The sequence below is a fragment of the Lagenorhynchus albirostris genome, chromosome 14 (genome assembly GCF_949774975.1).
Source record: "Lagenorhynchus albirostris chromosome 14, mLagAlb1.1, whole genome shotgun sequence".
NCBI classification, from domain to species: domain Eukaryota; kingdom Metazoa; phylum Chordata; class Mammalia; order Artiodactyla; family Delphinidae; genus Lagenorhynchus; species Lagenorhynchus albirostris.
The window spans coordinates 71,070,770-71,089,200 of NC_083108.1; the positions used below are offsets into that span (position 1 = coordinate 71,070,770).

At 52.3% G+C, this 18,431-nt stretch overlaps 1 protein-coding gene across 2 annotated transcripts in view; it reads left to right on the forward strand.

Annotated features, from left to right (window-relative positions):
• UBE3B (ubiquitin protein ligase E3B) overlaps window positions 1-6,589 on the forward strand; it is a 55,476-nt gene extending 48,887 nt beyond the window's left edge. For both annotated transcript variants that reach the window (XM_060170320.1, XM_060170321.1), the window contains exons 24-28: window positions 611-669; window positions 3,027-3,209; window positions 3,684-3,795; window positions 5,214-5,306; window positions 6,189-6,589. In XM_060170320.1, the coding sequence (XP_060026303.1) occupies window positions 611-669; window positions 3,027-3,209; window positions 3,684-3,795; window positions 5,214-5,306; window positions 6,189-6,380 (639 nt within the window). In that variant the 3' untranslated portion in view covers window positions 6,381-6,589. The remainder of the gene's footprint in view (window positions 1-610; window positions 670-3,026; window positions 3,210-3,683; window positions 3,796-5,213; window positions 5,307-6,188) is intronic.
• The last annotated feature ends 11,842 nt before the right edge of the window (window positions 6,590-18,431 follow it).

Genomic DNA, 18,431 nt, shown 5'->3' on the forward strand with positions numbered 1-18,431 from the left:
CTTCCCGACATTCTTAATTTTCTGTCCTGACTATAAAAATAATGCAAACTTCTAACCAAAAATTCAGCTACAATAAAAGCATAAAGGTGAAAGTGAAAACCACCTATAGTGCTGGTGCCTGGAGAGGGCCACTGTTAACATGTGGCCTGAGCCTTTTTAGGTTTTTTCTCCCTGGGCACATATATAATTTTTTGCATACCTTGACTGCTGTTATATAATCTGCTCTTTCCCCCCCACCTTTTCAAGAAATATACTTTTTCATCATATTTTTTAATAGCGCCACTGTATTCCAAGGTATGGTTGTACCAGCATTTATTTATCTGTCCTCCTGTGCTCTTCGTTGCTAACACGTTCCCCTCTACAACACCCCGGGGCCTTAATACACACGTTTGTACGAGGATCAGATGGGAAGGAACCTGTCATATTGATCATGCAGGGCCGGCTTGTTGATATTTAAGCCCTGGCTTTTTGTGAAAATGATTGTTCCCAAACATGTCTCATCTTCCTCTGTCGTTATTATGGATGTCGGCATCAGGCCCTTCCATCTTCAGGAAGCTTTATTTTCTCATTAGAATTCTCTTGAGTAATTGTTCCCCTTCCTCTCCCCCAGCTTGTTTGCCATGAACTGATTCCTGGAGGGAAGACCATTCCTGTTACAAATGAAAACAAGTGAGTATGGCAATTAGATTTTTAAGGTCACCACTTGAAAAGACTTCATTCTGGCTCTCTGGGCTTACTTTGAGAATTTATTAAGATAAATTGAAGTAGAAAGAGGCCATAAACATCATAATGGAATTTACTGGTTACAGTTCATAGGCCGAAATCGTATTAAATTCGATTTGCAAAATAAGAATTGACAATTTATATTTGCAGTAGCACTTCTAAGGTCAGAGGCACCCAGGCTGTGGTGTTCCTAGAAATTTAATGACGGTTCTAGATGCAGACAGATGGGTTCTGAGACAGTCGGGCACGAAGTCCTGAACCCAGAGGGCACGGAGGTGGAAAGACTCCTTGGAGGGGCAGATCATTTTAGAATGAGGGTGTGTGGCAGTTGTATAAAACACTGTTCTTGAGAAGACACAGTGATGAATTCAGATGCAGCAGACAGGTCCTTGGACGTGGAGAGACCCTGAGGCCCAGCAGCTCTTGTCACAGATAACAGGCTTTTAGGAATCTGTCATCAATGGTCCCTCAAAGCAAAGCCCCTGCATGCATGTCTCCACCCAGCCCTGTACTCACCTAATTAAACGGTAGGACCCGGCTCAAGGAGTAGATTGGCCCTTTTGTCAGTCTGTCAATCTCCTGCCACTAGGCTCAGCTGAGCATCTGAACTGTTAATCTGAGCATCACTCTCTTCAGTGACAAGCGAGAGCTTAGTCCTACCCGGTGAGTCATTTGGATCAGATGCACCTCACAGCCCAGTGTCCCCAAGCATCGTGTCCCTCTCAGGTCGGATCAGTCAGTCCACGCACTCGGGGAGCTTTTATTTAGACTGTCAGAATAGTTGGGAGAGCAGACCCAATTCTCATCATGATTGAAATACACCCATTTTGACTCTTGGCCACGGGGCCTTAGAGTGACAGAAAGTACAGGGGCCACAGGGTGGGTGGAAGCTGCCTGGGGGTGTCAGAGAGCAGGGTGGGCCCTGAGCCTGCCCACCGTGTGCCTGTAATCATCCCTTCAGAGGGTTTCACATGAGAATGCATGTAAAGTACCTTCCAGGATGTCTGGCTCAAAGGAGGCCCTTAATAAATGAGAGCAGTGATCTCACCATCATCAGATATGTTACCCTCAGATGGGCCCTGTTTTGCCAGGCATGGCACGGGGACGATGGTAGGAGCCGTATGTACAGCAGCCAGTGGAGGTGGGTTGATACAGCCTGGGTTGGAGTGAGGTTCCTGTCCTGCCTGGAAACCTACGTGGAAAGTCATTTCACTAACTCTTACGTGTTCTTAGCATAAAACCCCAGTATAAGGGCAAGGACGTTCAGTCCTGCAGACTCTTAAAAGACATCACCAGGACCTGCTCCTGCAGAGATACTTGAGCTTGCACTTCCTGGGTGTTTGATGGGAAAGTCTCCGAGGCTCCCTCCCTCTTTTGGTAAAATGGAACAGTATTAGTCACCTGCTTCAACGAGTACATGAAAGAAATAGCAGTGATAGAAAAAAATCATATTTAAGTATATCAGTGTGCAAGCTTGCCACTGGAAGCTTTTTTTAAATAGGCATATTTTCCAGGTCAGTAACTCAGATCTGAGCATCGTGGGGTAAAACAGATTTATTTGGACTGTACTAATTTGGAATTTTGAGAGTTGCACCTGGGCTGGGCTCACATTCTTTCATCTGAATAAATGGTTTGCTAAGAAATCAGCAATGCTGGCAAGCCTGTGAAAAGGGATTTCACCTGGGCAGAAGCATTGCACTGTGCCGTGCAGCTGCAGATGAACTACTTGTGTTGGTGAAAGCAGTCCTGGAAGACCGGCTGCTGGGAACCGTTGTTAGTGCTCCAACTTCCTCATTAAGCCTAATCGTCAGCCAGCTGCGTGTGGTTAAAACTTTCCGCAGCCTTACCTTCTCATGGCCTAGACTCCTTGTCCAGTCTAGCAAGGTTTTGGTTCAAGTTTCAACATGAAACAATTTTTCTCTGGAGGACTGAACAGTATCTTAATTGGTTTATGTCCAAAAGGATGAAGTTAAATAAAAGTCCCTTTGTCCAAAGAAGGGCCCTCTCCTTAGCTGGAGATGCCTCACTTTGATTCTTGACAGTGAGGTTACCCCAACGTCTGACCCACTGGCTTTCGCGAGGAGTGCATGAGGTGACGCCCTTGACACTAACGCTTTCACAGTGGCACACCGTGGGCCGTTCAGGAGGGCTGTCATCCTCATCGCCGTTGTTCTGGTGAAGTGCTCTGGTGCTATTTGTGTTTTTGTAAAATGGTTCAGAACTGACTGGACTCATCTTTCAGCCCATCAGCAACTGCCCACCCTGTCCTGTTAATTTCCGTTGTTTTCCCTTGTTGGCAACAGAATTAGCTACATCCATCTGATGGCCCACTTTCGAATGCACACTCAAATCAAGAACCAGACAGCTGCCCTCATTAGTGGATTCCGTTCCATCATCAAACCTGAGTGGACCCGGATGTTCTCGACCCCTGAGCTACAGCGACTCATCTCCGGGGACAATGCTGAGATCGATCTGGAAGATTTAAAGTAAGGAGTGAGTGCAGGGGCAAGGTTGAAATTCTTAGGCCTCCAAAAAAGCAAGCTGCTCCTTTTTTGGGTTCCTTTTGGAGAGTTTTCAGGGTCCTGTCTCCAGATGGACTCCTCTTCCCTGATCTCTGGGTGAGTTGCTTTGGAAGAAAAGCTCAAGCCCTTGTCTGCCTGGAGACTGAGAAGCAGAAGCAGAGCTTGAGGCCCGTGGGGCTCTCCAAAGTCCTAGGAAACAGTGGTGCAGGGTCTCCCGTCAGCTTCTGCTGGGAAACAACAGGGCCTACAATGCAACGCTCCACCCACTGAGCTTCCGGAACCTGGGGTTACTAAGGCACGAACTTCTGGCTTAAGAGAAGTTTGTCGTCACCCAGGCTGGCCAGAGTTTGCTGTGCCGCTTGTCTAAATTCCATGCCTGCCTTTGTCTGTAAGCGCCCATAGAATGTGTGGTTGAGCCCTTGTCTGCATTGTTTTCAGGAAGCACACAGTGTACTACGGTGGTTTCCATGGAAGTCACAGGGTCATTATCTGGCTCTGGGATATCCTGGCCTCAGACTTCACGCCCGACGAGAGAGCCATGTTTCTGAAGGTATTTCATACGTTATCTATACGTGCAGGGGGCCAATTCCAGAAGTTGATTCTCAAGAGAACCAGTTTTTCCAACAGGGCCTCTTGTAGGCATAACAATCTCTGCCAACCTGTAGAGCTGCTTACCCCCCTCTCCTAGAAAGAGGAAAGCCGGTCTCTCCTAACCACGTGGTCGGTGCCCCTCACAGCAGGCATATTTATGTCTCTGGGTGGCCTGTCACCACACCTGCAGTTCCTTGCCCTGTGCCTGCCCTTTTCTGTGGCTGCAGACAGCCCCAGAGCCAGGGGGAAGCCACAGAACTGTTGTACAGGAGAGAATGTGACTGTGCTTTCTTTAAATATAGTGATAGCAGAGCCCCAAGGTTCTCCCTGCCCTCCAATCCTCCTCCTGTCCCAGGAGACTGACCACCCCTCCCTCCCTGGACCAGCTCTGGCTGGCAGCGGGCAGCAGGCCTGATCAGCCTGAACTGGGAGGGGCATAGACTCACCTGCGTCTGTTTCCTCATCCTTCAAACGGGTCGAGTCACACAGCACCTGTGGTATGATTAGCTGAGCTCGGGTTCACAGAGGACACAGCACGGTGTGGAAATGCTTCTAAATAGGATCTGCTGCTGCGTTCTTTATGGTGGAAAATACAGGATATTAGGATAGTAATATATCTTGTCAATACTTCTTGTAAAAACCGTTTCTGAAGCATGACACGTAAACTTTTTGGATCGTCTCAGGAATCTCACTACCTTCATGACATTGTTTAAAGGGTAATATTTATTTTAAGACCTAAACACTCAGCCTGACACGGAGTTTTGAAGCACAGCTTGGTGTTGTAAGTAGCAGGTCCCTAGATCCCCTGGAGAAGGGAGAGCGTTGGGCTAATGTTGAACTAAAGAAAGCGAACGGTTTCTTAGGATTTCCCTGTGCAGGTTAAGCACTTGGATTTCATGCCTCTGTCCAGGCAGGACTAGTCATTTTGGGAAATGACACAGGAGCTACCATCTGGAAAATGCAAGGAATTCCAAGAGTGTAGCAAGGAAGCGAGGCTGGCTGCCCACAGGCCCCATTTGGGGCATCCAGTACCTTGGTCTGCCCTCAGCCCCGCTGGCTCCTGAGGCCTGGTTTTTGTTAGCGTGCTGAGAGGAGATTGGGAACCAAGCTCACAGAGGCTGCCCGGCAACCCAGCAGGCGCGCGTGCACATCCTCTGCGTGGCGAAGAAGCCGAGCGGCAAGGCAGGTGCAGAGCGAGCACTCACGCTTGGTGGTGTGCTGTGTGCCCCTGGCCTCGGCCCTCAGCTCAGGCCTCCCCCTGACACGCTTAGCGGGCCCCCCGGCTCCTCCCTCTACGGTGCTCTTGTCGAGTGGTCTCTCCCTGAGGGCGGCGTCAGCCAGGCCCACTCTGACTCCCGGCCCTGCTTTGTGTTGCAGTTTGTGACCAGCTGCTCCAGGCCCCCGCTCCTGGGATTTGCCTACCTCAAGCCTCCCTTCTCTATCCGCTGTGTGGAAGTGTCGGATGATCAGGTACCGCTGCTGGGGAAGAGCCGGCCCCTCTTGGTGAGGTCTGCTGCACCTACCGGGTGGGGTGCCTGCCCAGTCGTATCCACAGGGCGGGCAGCCAGCCTCCTTGGCCGGGTGAGGAGGTGTCGCGGTTCTCGGGCCAGGAGCACAGGTGGGCCACTTTGGGGCCTCAGCTCTCCTGGAGGTCCCTTCCTCGTTACTCCCTCAGGGAAGAATACCTGCGGGGCATTTTTCGTAGCTGCTGGTACAGGTCTGAGCGGCAGTGTGGGAGAGGGGTCGGAACGTGGGCTCAGGAATTGGACAAGCGCAGGCTTCAACTCCTCCACCTGCCGGCTGTGCACACCTGGGTACGCGGCCTCATTCCCTCCTCTGCAGCGGGAGAGTGGGCGCCCTAGGGGTTATCGTGCTCTGTGTGCCACAAGCCTGACCCGCAGTGGGTGCTCACATGGTAGCCGTTGTTAAAAGTTTCTCCTCCCCACAAAAACCCAGTGGCCTCTGAGTGTAGCTGCCTTCCACGATGCCACCGCCCTCACGCTGATCCCTCCTCTTAGGTGACACTAGACGACCCTCAGCCCCCTCACTTAAGGAAGGCTGCCCCAAGTTACGGTCTGTCGCAGGCCGCAGCGCTGGCAAGGTCAGGAGTTTGTTACCATAACATTTTTACAGTGTTCCGGCTCTTTGCACTTTGGTTTACCGATGGTTAGCAGTTAAACCAGAGGTCCTGTTTCCAAGTGCTGCTTCATGCAGGCTTCCGCCGTGCAGGACCCCAGGAGCCAGGCTTGCTTCTGTGCACCCACCTCTCCAGGCTGGTTGTCCTCCGCAGGGGGCCGGTCCAGCCCTCTCCCCAGGCGCCCCCCAACCTGAGGCTGTGGGGTGTGCTTGCAGGACACTGGCGATACCCTGGGCAGCGTCCTGCGTGGCTTCTTTACCATCCGCAAGCGGGAGCCAGGTGGCCGCCTGCCCACCTCCTCCACCTGCTTCAACCTGCTCAAGCTGCCCAACTACAGCAAGAAGAGCGTCCTGCGGGAGAAGCTGCGCTACGCCATCAGCATGAACACGGGCTTCGAGCTCTCCTAGCTCCCAGCCACCCTCAGCCCCAAGAGGCGACGTTCCCCTGGGAGCACGACTGACGTGCCAGGGCACGGTGGCCCCCAGACCCTCTCTATAGCCATGAGACGTCCCCTGTGGCCTCAAGAACTTTGGATGCACGTGACAAAGCTACCCAGCACTCTCCAGGTGACACTAACAGGAAGGGGGTGTTGAAAATAAACCTCCAGATTCCGCCAGCATTGGTCCTTCTTTCCTACTTTACAGCGGCCTGAAGCCGAGGCCTGTGATGGCAGTGGGGCTTCTCTTTTTGTTAATTTGGTCTTTTCGTGAGTTTCTGTTCCTTAACTTTCTGAGCGAGCCATGCATGAACAAGTCCCAGGAACACCAAGGTTCCGGAGTGGTTTTCAGGGAGTGGGCCTGAATGCATGAAGCCGACCTAACGTGAGATGCGTCCCTTCCGTTTCTGAAAACTCTTTACTCAGGTAAGGCCTCGCCAAGCCTCTATGCACCCTGCAGAGTCTCAGCCTCCGTCCCGTCCGCAGCAGCCTCTCTCCAGATAGCCAGGCCCACCTGCTCCCGGGCAGCAGAGGTGCCTGCCGATGAGACCACAGAGCACTGGAAGCTCAGGGCGCTGCTCCCACCTCAGAGCCCCGAGTTCCACTCGGCGGCGGTCCTCTGCCCATTCTCACCTCAGATGCTCCGGGTCCTCAGCAGCCGGGCTGCCAGGGAGCCCCTTCTGGCTTGCTCCCGTCTTGGGCACTCACGTTGGCATCCCGGGTTTGGGAGAAAAAACCCGTCATTCCTTAAGAGCAGCTCCGTTTCCAGAAGGCGCTAGCTGTTACTCGAAGCCTGCTGATTCCTGGGGAGGGCGGCTGCCTTTCCCCTGCTTGTTGGCCACACTTGTCGTCTAGTGAGGAACAAACACCAGCTGAAGGTACCTGTCCCATCTGGGCAGTGGCTTTACTCTGTAGATTGTAAAAGTCCCAAGAAACTTGGGTCTTGTTTCCCGTCCTTCCTCAGCACTGGGAACCCGGGAGCCCTTTGCACTGACGGAGGCTCATGAGGCTGAGGAGACTTACGGGCCCTCCGGGTTTTTTGGTTTGGGGTTTTTCACTTTGTTTTCTCTTCCAACTCATTGCACTCTTCTGCCGTCATTCTTCACCTTTATCACGAGAACTGTACTCTAGATCCAGGGAATTGAGGCAGAAGCCATGTTACTGTTCTGTGTGGACAGCCACCCACCTCGCCCACGTCACCACACTCCCGGTGCATCCCCACCAGCCAGACTGAAGCCAGACTAGAGGCCAGGAGCCGGCAGAGGACTCACAGCTCTCTTCCACATAGCAAAACACCTTCCAGAAAGAACCTTCATGTTGGTGGCAAAGCGGGCAGGACCTGTCTCCATGGCCTCCGGCAGAGGGTTTCAGCCAGGTGCTGGCATCCTGCCCAGGCTCACGTTTGGCCATGTTAGAGCCCCAGGCTTCTGCAAAACAGAGCACGTGTTTTACCTTGATGGGGAGACGGCAAGGAATTTAAAGACAGATAGGAATTTATTACTCTTATTATTATTAAGATTTGTCAGTAATCTCCAATTCTGTGGACTTGCCACTATCTTTAAACACTCAATTCCTTGGGAAATTCCTTTTAAACGTGTGTGTTGTGCTCTGGGCAGGTGGGTACATTTATGCTGGTGCCTAAAGGATTGTCACCCTGCACTAAGAGGTTTGATTCTTAATTCCTAGGGGTCTGCCAGTGTGGGATGCAGAGAGAGTGGGTTCGTTTAAGCACCAGCATCGACTTTGTTCTTCTGACGGGGGGGGGGGGGTAGTTTGTCATTTCATTTAACTTCAACAGCTGGAAGTATTGCACTATCCGAAACCCTGAGTCTGTGCTTTTCTAGGTGGTGTTCACAGACACCTCGATGGCTCTTGATGGCTCTGAAAAGTTGTGGGGTGGAGCTTGTTTTCATAGATAACTTCGGATTAAAACAACAAAAGCTTTATTAAATTTGTACTCAGCACACAGTGGCTTTGTTCTGCTTTTTATGTCGGGAAGGAGCACTTTGCAACCGAGTGCCTGGAGAGCTCAGGATGGGGCATCTGGGGCTTAAAGGGCGTGCAGGCTTCCACAGCGGGAAGAAGACACAGAGGATGATGCAGCAGACAGCCGAGGCTCACTGCCTCACCAGGGTCAACAGTGCTGGACAGTGTGTCACCTTTCAGGTAAAGCTAAAGCCCCCTTAGGCACCCTGCATGCTCCCCATCCTTCTCACGCATTTCCCAGAGGCAGCCACCACCCTGGATTACATGCCTTCCACGGTAACGTAAAATGGTGACAGGTGTTTATTGAAAAAAATCCAGATAATTCAGAAGTGCTCAAAGTAAGATTTCCAGCTAATCTGGGTGTATTCGGCTTTCCTCCATTACTGAGGGTCGCATTTGCAGGACACGCCAGCCCTGTCTCTTCCTGTTACACAAGACCAGGTTTACACCCAGCAGAAAGCCCATCTCAACCCTGCCAGTCTTTCCAGCTCCTCCCGTGAGTTCTTGCTGCCTCTCCTGGCCTGGGGGCACCTGAGGATCTGAGCATCAGGAGAGAGGTCTTGAAAGCCTGCCAGTTGGGCCACCTGGGCTCCCAAGAGGAATTCGCATATGCTAGGCTCCCTCCCACAGAGCATTTATATCCTGCAAAGGAAAAACATTCTGCAGAGTCCCCCAGATCCATCAGTGGCCTGCAGTGTGGGACACGCCCACCTAAAAAACTAAAGCCTTATCCTGTGATATTTTGGCTTTTAATTACAAGTTAGTACTGCAAACAGAAAGTTTTTATAACTAGGAAAAACAAGTGGGGTGTTTTCCATTACTATTAAAATGAGGACAATTCAATACACTGATAGAACTTGCAGGTGCCTAAGAATATTTAGGTGGAACGCGGTTGGGGGAACACAGGTCACCACTGTTTCTGACTCCAGCAAAGCCATCAGCCTATGTTTGTGCTGCTGATGTAGCCGATACACGCTGCTAACTGTGAGAGGTACGGACAGGCGGGTTGTCTCCAAGCCTGGCTAACGTGTAGACCCAGGGCCCCCCTTGGGCTGAAGTCTTATTTCCTGGAAATGTCTTAAATTGATAAGAGCTGGTGGAGAACTGTGGAAAGCGTTCATTCAGTGTCTTTTCCAAGAAACAGAGGCACGTGTGCAAACCCGGTCCCTCACCTCCTGCTCTAATTCTCATGGGGCGGCCTGGCTGTGTGCGTTTCCGGGAGTCCTGGTGCCACCACGGGGGCGGCCAGAGCTCAGTGGCGTGATGTGCACCCAGCACGAGTCAGCACTCAGATGTCAGCCCTCTTCCTGCCCTTCCTCACCTTTCACGTTGCGAAACCCGGGCTGCCCCCGCACCTGGTCGTCGGTCTCTGGCCAGGCTTCCAGAGTAGCTTCTGGTGCTACCGACAGTCACAGCAGGATGAAGAGAGATGACACGGAGGAGGGTCCTCTGTGATCTCTGTGGAGCTTCTGCGGAGTGGGGAGAAGCACATGCCCTCCTCTGCACTGCCTGCGGCGCAGGGCTGAGCAGGAAAGGACACAAGCAAGAGCACGTCAGCCAGAGGATCCTGGCCCAGGTGTTCCCAGGCTTGTGCCCCCCATCCCCCAACCAACACACGCGCACACAGACACACACCCACACAGTGTGGCACTTGAGTAACACTGAGAAGGGGCTGCTCTGAGGCCCAGACGGGATCCACGGTTTTCTCCAGCCTTTGGGGCATGGAGTCAGAATGAAGCAGCCTCTCATTATAATCATCGTGATGGTTAACATTTGTTACAAGCATGTGCTTAACAGGTGGCAACTGACTCCCGAGTCTGGTGGAGTGCAGCTCTAACTGAGGACGCTAGAGAGAGCAAGGGCTTCGGAGCATCTGGAACTGGGTTCGCGTTCCAGCTCTGCCTCCCGCCAGCTGGGAGGCTGTGGGCGAGGCCCCTCGCTTCCCTGGGCTTCCATTAAGTAGGCGAGCGGCACTCACCGTGCCACGGAGGAGTCGGAGTCAGCGGCCGCAGGACCCCAAGGAGCTGGGCTCCAGCCCCAGGGGTGCAGGTCCTCCTCTGCCCGAGCCCTGGCGGAGCTCTGCGCTTCCCCACGCACTCAGGCCAGGCATCTCCCCGACCCAGGACTCACAGCTGCATTCCCTTTGTGGTTTTCTCAGCTCTTGGAAATTTGGGGGGACTGGGGTGGGTCTGTCAGTTTACAGACCCTACACCTAGAAGCCAGACTGCAGGGATCCCCCCAGCGACAGCAGAAGACACCCCACTGAAGCTGGGCCGCAGAGGAAGCCAAAGCAGAGCGTTGAAAACACTCACGTGCACACGAGTCCCCAGGGAGATGCTGCTTCAGCTGGTCTGGCTGGGGCACTGCGCCGCAGACCACGCAGAGGAGCAAGGGCTGGAGTGTCGTCCGCTGAGCCCCAGCGATCAGGCTAAGACCCTGGACTTGGCATCAAAAGCTGAGTGACCCTGGGTAAGTTTCCAGCTCCCTGAACCTTCTTTCCTCATCAGTAAAATCACCCCAGCGATGGTGGTATCTGTCCTGAGAACCTCACGAACAGCTGGGGTGGAAACATGGACTGTGGGGTCACAGACACGGGTGCAGGCCCATCCCGGCCGCTCATCGGCTGCAGGAGCTTGGACCACCTCCGCCAACCTCTCTCTTCTTATCCAAGAACTGGGCATAGTGAGTCGTGCCTTAAAGAGCATCGTCATGGTAACAAGTAGTGTGCGGGGGTCAAAGAAGAGGGGTCACATCTGTTTAGGCAGGAGGGGGCCGTAAAGGAGGTGTTCTTTCATTTTCGCTTAGAAAGAGGGTTTCCACTTCAGAGATGGGAAGGGAGGTATTTGGGGCAGAGGAAGCAGCCAGACGGAAGGTGTGAAGGTGGTGGACGGTGGGAATTAGAACACATCTATCACCAAGGACGGGAGTGGGAGCATCCTACCATAAGTGTAGTGATGGTAGCTGCCATCCCTCGGCCTTTGCCCAAGCCCAGCACTGTGCTCAGCCCTCTGCACAAGTGGCCACGTTCAGTCCACCCGGGGACCCTGGGCCCTGGGAGCGTAACTGGTCTGTTCTGCAGATGAGGACACAGGTTCAGAGAGGTGGGTTCGCTTGCATGAGACCACACAGCTCAGAAGTGCCAGAAGCGAGATTTGGCCCTGCGTCTGTGAGACCACGGAGGTCCCCCTTCCACCACTACTAGCACTGCCGCCAAGGGGAACGGTCTGTGCAGGACACCCCATGCCGTGAGGGGCGCTGGAGGTGGCAAAGCCTAGGGGGTGCAAACAGACCCAGGGGGGCTGCAGGGGAGGGGCTTCCAGGGGAGGCCGGGGAGCCTGAAGTTAGAGGCAGAAAGAGACAGCTCGGGGAGACACAGTGACACTTTGTCCTCTTGACAGTTTGGGCTGCTCTGGACACCTATCCCAGACGTCAGGCTCCATGGTCCTTTCGCTTTCCCTCTGGGCCTGGCCCCACTGACTCCCCACCCTGCTTGTGGCCCACCCAGGGACGCTGTCCAGGGAAGGGACCATCACCCAAGTGGGGCAGTGCAGGGCCGCATGGAGTCTGCTGTGCAGCATGGATGGTTTGGTCACCGTTAACAATGGTGCCAGATGGGCCTGGCAGCTGGCAGGTGTCCCAGCCAGGAGCTGGCCCAGGAAGCCATACTGCCAGGGAGTTCAGGCTCATGTCCATTCATCTAACAGATAGCTAGCCAGGACCTACTATGCTCTGGGCTGGGCTCGGTGCTGGAGGTACAGAGAGAAGAATGTGGGCACCACCCTGCCCTGCAGAGCTCGATATGGGGTGGGGGAAGAGGCGTAACTAATCCAAGGAGGACGTGTGTGAGCACATACGGCATCACTTGTCTCCAGCATGGTGCTGCTAGGATGCTCACTTCACAGCTGGGAAAACTGAGGTTCAGAGATGATAAGCCCCTTGTCCGATGTCTCAGCATCAGTAAACGGCAGAGCCAAGGTTTGAACCCAGGTCTGCCACACTGCAGAGCCCTTACCTGGTTTGAGCAGGCAGAAGAGGGCGTGGGAGAGCCTTCTAGCCAAGGGGCCAAGCTTGAGGGAAGCCCCAGGGGCTGTTCTGTCCCTTGTCCAGAGCCCGCTGTGTCTGCTGCTGTCCCCTGTCCCACCTACCCTCTTGGGGGCTGAAGGAAACAGACAAAATTGCACCCACTTTGCAAATAAGGCCCTGCAGCATTTTTAAGGACTTGCTGAGGACCCCAGAGCTCAGTCTCCCTGAGTCCTGGTAAAACCAGGAGAAGTGACAGTTTGCACAGCTGCACAGGTCCCCAGCTAAAGAGCTAAAAGGCAGGGTTGGGTTTGGAAGTGTACCTGATAAGGGGTGCCCTGCCCTGTCGTATTGTCACTCCCCTGGCCCCTCGCACAGGCTGGGGGCTGTGCCTGTCTGACCCTCCAGTGTTCCATTGCAGCTTTAGCCTCACACATTCCTCCCTCCTAATAGAGGTTTATTAAGACACCCCGTCATAGGTGTCTTGAACCTTCCCCAGAGGACCTGACACAAGCCCAAATCCTCTAGGTCCTTTCTAACACCCTGTTCCTGAAACACCCCGCGGCTCTCTGTGTTGTGTGCTCTCTCATTGCAACAGGACAGTCGATCCGACTTTGCTCAACTACGGGCGTGGGTGTGTTCTTAGAGGTCTTTAGCTGGAGATCACTGTAAATTGGAGACCCAAAAATGTCCCCCTGAACAAAGCGTTTGCCTTAACTAAATGTAGCACTGCAGGGAGGGGAGCAGGACCTGGTCCCTAGCACAGCAGGAAACAGCCTTAGAGGGAACTGAGAGGAAAACAGCCCAAGGAAGCGGCTTCCAGAACTATAGCCCTTGCCCCTAGGAGACCCGCTTGCTGGTGAGAGGAGGGATGGATGATGGAGGCAGAGGCTGGAGGTGGGCTGGGGGCGGGAGGTGTCACGCCACTTTTCACTGGCTTTAATCTTAACTTTGCATGTTTTAATGTGAAATGTAATTACAGATTCTAAATTCTGCTGGTGAGCTCATCAGGGCTGACTGATCAATTAGTCAGACTTACAAGTGTTTGGGTCTCAAAGATCTCTGACCCTGGTGTGTCGTCTCAAAGCCCTGAGAAATCCCTGTCCTGCTGGTTTGCTCTCTTGGGGAGCTGTAGGGTTAGGAGAACCCTTAGGCAGCCTGAAGACCCATACCTACCTCTGAGGTCCCCACCCTTTTGAAATCTGTGAGGGATTTGGCCCAGGAATTCAGAAACGTCAAATACACGTTATTTATTGCATTACCTCCGTAGGAAGCCATGGCAGATATCACTAATGGATTACCAAACTCCTTCCTGCTGCATCGGATCCAGCTTCAGCCTCCTTACCACAGCCCTTTAGGCAGCCACTACCAATCAGTTGGAATTGGCATTTCTCGCCCATCCCTGGGATAAGCCCTGTCTCAGCAGAACAGAGTTGGACAAGGAAGCTGGATTCTGATCTAGGAAGCCCGGGTTGAGGGCTGGTTTTTCCACTTGCTGACTACGGCACATAGGATTCAGTACTCTACCCGATGGGGCGCCAGTTTGTCCAGGTAAAGTTAGGGTGATAATCCAGAACAAAAATCCACATAAAATAATTAAATGTGAAAGTCCACTGTCTACTCTCAAATTCTGTACAAGTTAAAGATGCAGCAGCCAACGAAGGACAAAGAAGAATGCCAGCATCCTCAACATCCTGTGAAAAGCTGGTGTGATTACCCGCCGGGGGCACTTCAGTGGGGCTGCGATCATTTTTCTTCCCTCAGCTGTTGTCCTAGAATGGAAGCCAAGCGTCCACATTCAGGCTGCACAGGGGCTGCACTCCAAACAGCCAGCTGTCTCCAATAGAACGAACGCAGGGCACACTCACCAGGCTTCTAGTTTTTGGAGGGGCCCCGTGGCTTTGGCTGCTGGTGGGCGCCCTCCCCTTGGGCTGTTCTCTTGGCTCCAAACATCCCAAGGGAGGTAGATGATTTTTTATAGGCAGGGAAAGCAGTTGTCAAGTTTCTTTACACTTTTTCAATCATGTTTATTATACAAGTATGCCTCTGTCAAATCTAACCCAAATACATTGTAAAAAAAAAAATTAGGAAATCCAAACAAAAATGTAAGTAGAAACCATCCAGTAATCCCACGATTTAGAGATAAGCATTATTAACATATAGAATGAATCCTTGCATCTTTTTTCTATGGTATATTTACACTCATGTTTCTTTTACAGGATTTGGATCATTCTATACCTACCATTTTATAATTTGGGTTTTTTTTTCCCCACTTAATAGATTGTGAACACTTTTGCATAGTAATAAATATATAGGCACCATCATTTTCAGTAGCTTTATGATATTTCCTACAGTCCCTTATTGTTAAATATTTCTTCTTTAATAATAAGCTCCCTATTGTTGGACATTTGTTTCCAGTTTTTCTCTGTAATGAGCAGCATGCACTGAAAAGAAAAAAAACAACCCTATGACTCCACTGATGAATCTATTTCCTTCCAAGAAATTCTCAGACACGGAATTGCTGGGTCAGAAGGACGCACATTTCCAGGACTTGGATAGGCATTGCCAGATTGCCCTCCTGAGAGGTCGTACCTAACTCCACCCACCACAGTGGAGTCAACGTTTCTCTCTCCCCGCTGACACCTGCAGGTGGAGATCCACAGGCTTAGAACTGGCTCCAGCTGCCAGTCCTGCAGCCGGACCCCTGAGGGCTGCAGGAATCAAGTTCCTCCCCTTCCATGCCCCACCCCAAAGCGCCTGAGAGAGCCCGTCTGCCAGGCAAGGCCAGGGTCCCGATGCCACCCGGTGCGGCCAGCCGCAGACCCCGACCTCCTCCCCTTCCACGTAGGCGCCTGATGTCTCTCCTTGAGGCCTGTGGCCCACACCTTGTGACGGGACAGCGAGCTTCTGAGCTATCGGCAGCCTGATTTCCCTCTACAGCTCCTACGGAGTTAACAGATGTACACACGTCTGAGGCAGTCATGCGGCAAGAGACTTTGGGGCCAATCCTTCCCGTTTTGACAGTGTGTAATCGAGGTGAAGCCATAAATTTTATAAACAAGAATAAACGACCCTCAGCAACATATGTCTGCTCGACCCTTTCCAAGGTGATCGTAAATAAAGGCACCTGCTCACTGGGGAGGGACGTGGGCACTGCAGATGGCCGAAGACGAGGGCCAAGGGTTTGTGCCTTGGGAGCAGCTGGTGCAGGGAGGACCCCCAGGTCCTGGGTCAGCTGGACGCCTTTCTGCCATTTATTCAATCCCTTCCCCAGGCTGCCTTTGCCCTGGTGCACGCTGAGCGGGCCTGCTGCTCACCCTTCCTCAGAGAGGTAGCTTGTAGGGGGCTCCTCCCGGGTTTAGGTCCCCTCGTCTCCTCCTCTGCCCCAGTTATTTGTCAATCATGTCCTCTGTCCCAAGAGGGCACCTTGTGGGAATCCGAAGACCAGGTTCTGCTGCTGCCCGCAGGGAGTCCTCGGGCACTGATCCCTTTTGGCTCTCGCTCTTCTGTGACCGGGTCACCCTCCCTTTCACTTCGGCCTGTTGCTCCTGGAGCCACATCCCCCTGGGCTGGCCTGGCCCAGGACCCTCTGGAGGCCCCCATCTCCCACCGGCTCGGGAAGTCTTAACAAACCAGAGGTGCTACTCCCGGTCCTGTGCGCTCCACCTGGGCCTGAGCTATTTGAAAGTGCTTTGAAAAAGGATAAAACCTGATTCAAAAGTAGCTACATTTTATTTTTGTTGAGCTGCTGCCGCGTGCCAGGCCCATGGACATATTTCCTGAACCCTTGGAAGTTGGTATCATTGTCCCCAAAAATAAAAGCTGAAGATTGAGGTTCAGAGTGGTTACAGATTCCCTCAAGGTGACTCAGCTAGGAAGTGACAGAGCTGGAACTTGATTTCAAATAATAATAATAATCAAAATAATAATAGCTAACATGAGACGGGGGAGCATGCTAAGCCTTTTAAACATTGCCTCATTAAACTCTCCCAGTGGTCCTGTGGGGTGGATATGATTTTCATTCCCATTTTACAGTTGAAGAAGCAAGTCCAAGGAAGACGGAACGACTTGCCCGGAGTTGTGATGCTAGGAAGTAACAGAGCTGGTCTTGGACCCAAGTCTGCCTGAAGCTGACGCCCATGCCGAGCGTTTGACTGTTCTCGCACCACAAGCCTGGGGCTCCGCAGAGCCAGCAACGAGGCCGCTGGAGCAGGCAGCCCTGTGCACGGATTCACTCCTGAAGTGGGTGCTGCACTTGAGAACTGAGAGCAGAGGTTCTTCCCCGGGGCTTCCACGGGTTGTACGCAGACTGCTGTATCTACTCAAAGAACTTCTCTTGTCCTTTGCAGATGTTTCACTACGGTGGGAGAGGATGCACAGAGCCTTCATCAGGAGTTTGTGAATCTGTGGAGTGGGAGAGCACCGGGACACCCCCGAAGTTCCTGGGTGTCCCCCAACCTTCCAAATCCCTGTGTACCCAACCAGCTCATCTCCTGCCTCTGCTTGCGCCCAAGCACTGTCTTCCACGATGGACTCCAGAGAAGAAAAGTGACAGGTCAAGGCAAATGAACACTGCACCCTGGCTGGGCTGCAAAGGGGGCCTCAGTCCTCTCCCTAAGCAAGGTGGGACCAGCCTGGGTCCAGTATCGCCAGTGGGCCTGTTCTGAAGGGAGGGGTGAGCCACAAATCCTCCCAAGGCACTGATTTATGTAGCATTCATGTGGAATTTATTACACAAAGGATTTTATTCAATTAAACTTGAAATGTGTCTGGATTCTTAAAGGTTCAGTAATGATAACTGGGACAGAGGGATCATAAAACTGTAGGGGTTGTCGGAGGAAGGTGTGAGGGTGGGGTGAGGGGAGATGAGGGTGACATTGCAGCTGATGGGGGATTTGGTACCGGGGACGTTTGTCATTGGGATGCGTTACAAGTTCGGGTTATGAAAATTACTCGGTGAAAAATGCACATTAACAATAGCCATGAAGTATCAGTTAAGGGAAAGTAGGTTGAGAAATGAGACAGCAGAATCTATTAGTGCCTGACATTGTTCTCAGCGGCCCAGGGCGTGATTAAAATGACTGTCAAGTGGCAGTGGGGGGAGGAGCACTGGGCCGGGAGTCACAGGGCTGCGTCCCTGGCCCACATCTTGGCACTGACTCCCTGACACAAGCTGGTTTGCAAGTCTGTTTCCCCCCTCCTGCCATAGACAGTGCCTCCCTCGGGGTTGCTGTGAGGTTTCAATGCGATGATGTTTGTGGAGCCCCTGGCCTGGGGCCTGGCATGTCAAGCCCTTCGACAATGCTGGCTGGTGGGCTTCTCGCCGCTGGAATATCCAACCACCTCTGACTGTGGCCCTAAATACAATCCTGAGAGCCAGACCTGGACCACGGAGACGCAGGTGGAGCACTTTCTTGGGTGCAAAATGTATGGGAACACCCCCAAATCCAGGAAGCAAGAGAAATAACTTTCATGCAATTTTTTACAGAATTTTTTCCACTGCAGTATTTTTTTTTAAGATTTTTTTTTGATGTGGACCATTTTTAAAATCTTTATTGAATTTGTTACAATATTGCTTCTGTTTTATGTTTTTGGTTTTTTTTGGCCGCAAGGTATTTGGGACCTTAGCTCCCTGACCAGGGATCGAACCCACACCCCCTGCACTGGAAGGTGAAGTCTTAACCACTGGACCACCAGGGAAGTCCCTCACCGCGATATTTTTAAAAATCAAATTTATGCAAAAACAAAATCTATGATCGACAAGGTATCACCATTATAAATAAAAACAGCCTGCCATTTCTCTCCCAACCTGCGTTGCTGTGTGATGCGGATGACCATTTACAAGGGTTGACAGCGGTTGCAGACGGGCTTTATATACAGTCATGTGTTTTGATCACGGAGTTTTCATTAACTTTTCCCACTGGGTTCGAGACCGGGGAGGATGTTTTGCTAAGTGTACGGGAGTGAACACATTTTTCCTTTTGCTTCCAGCTCCCACATGGCTATGTAAGGTACA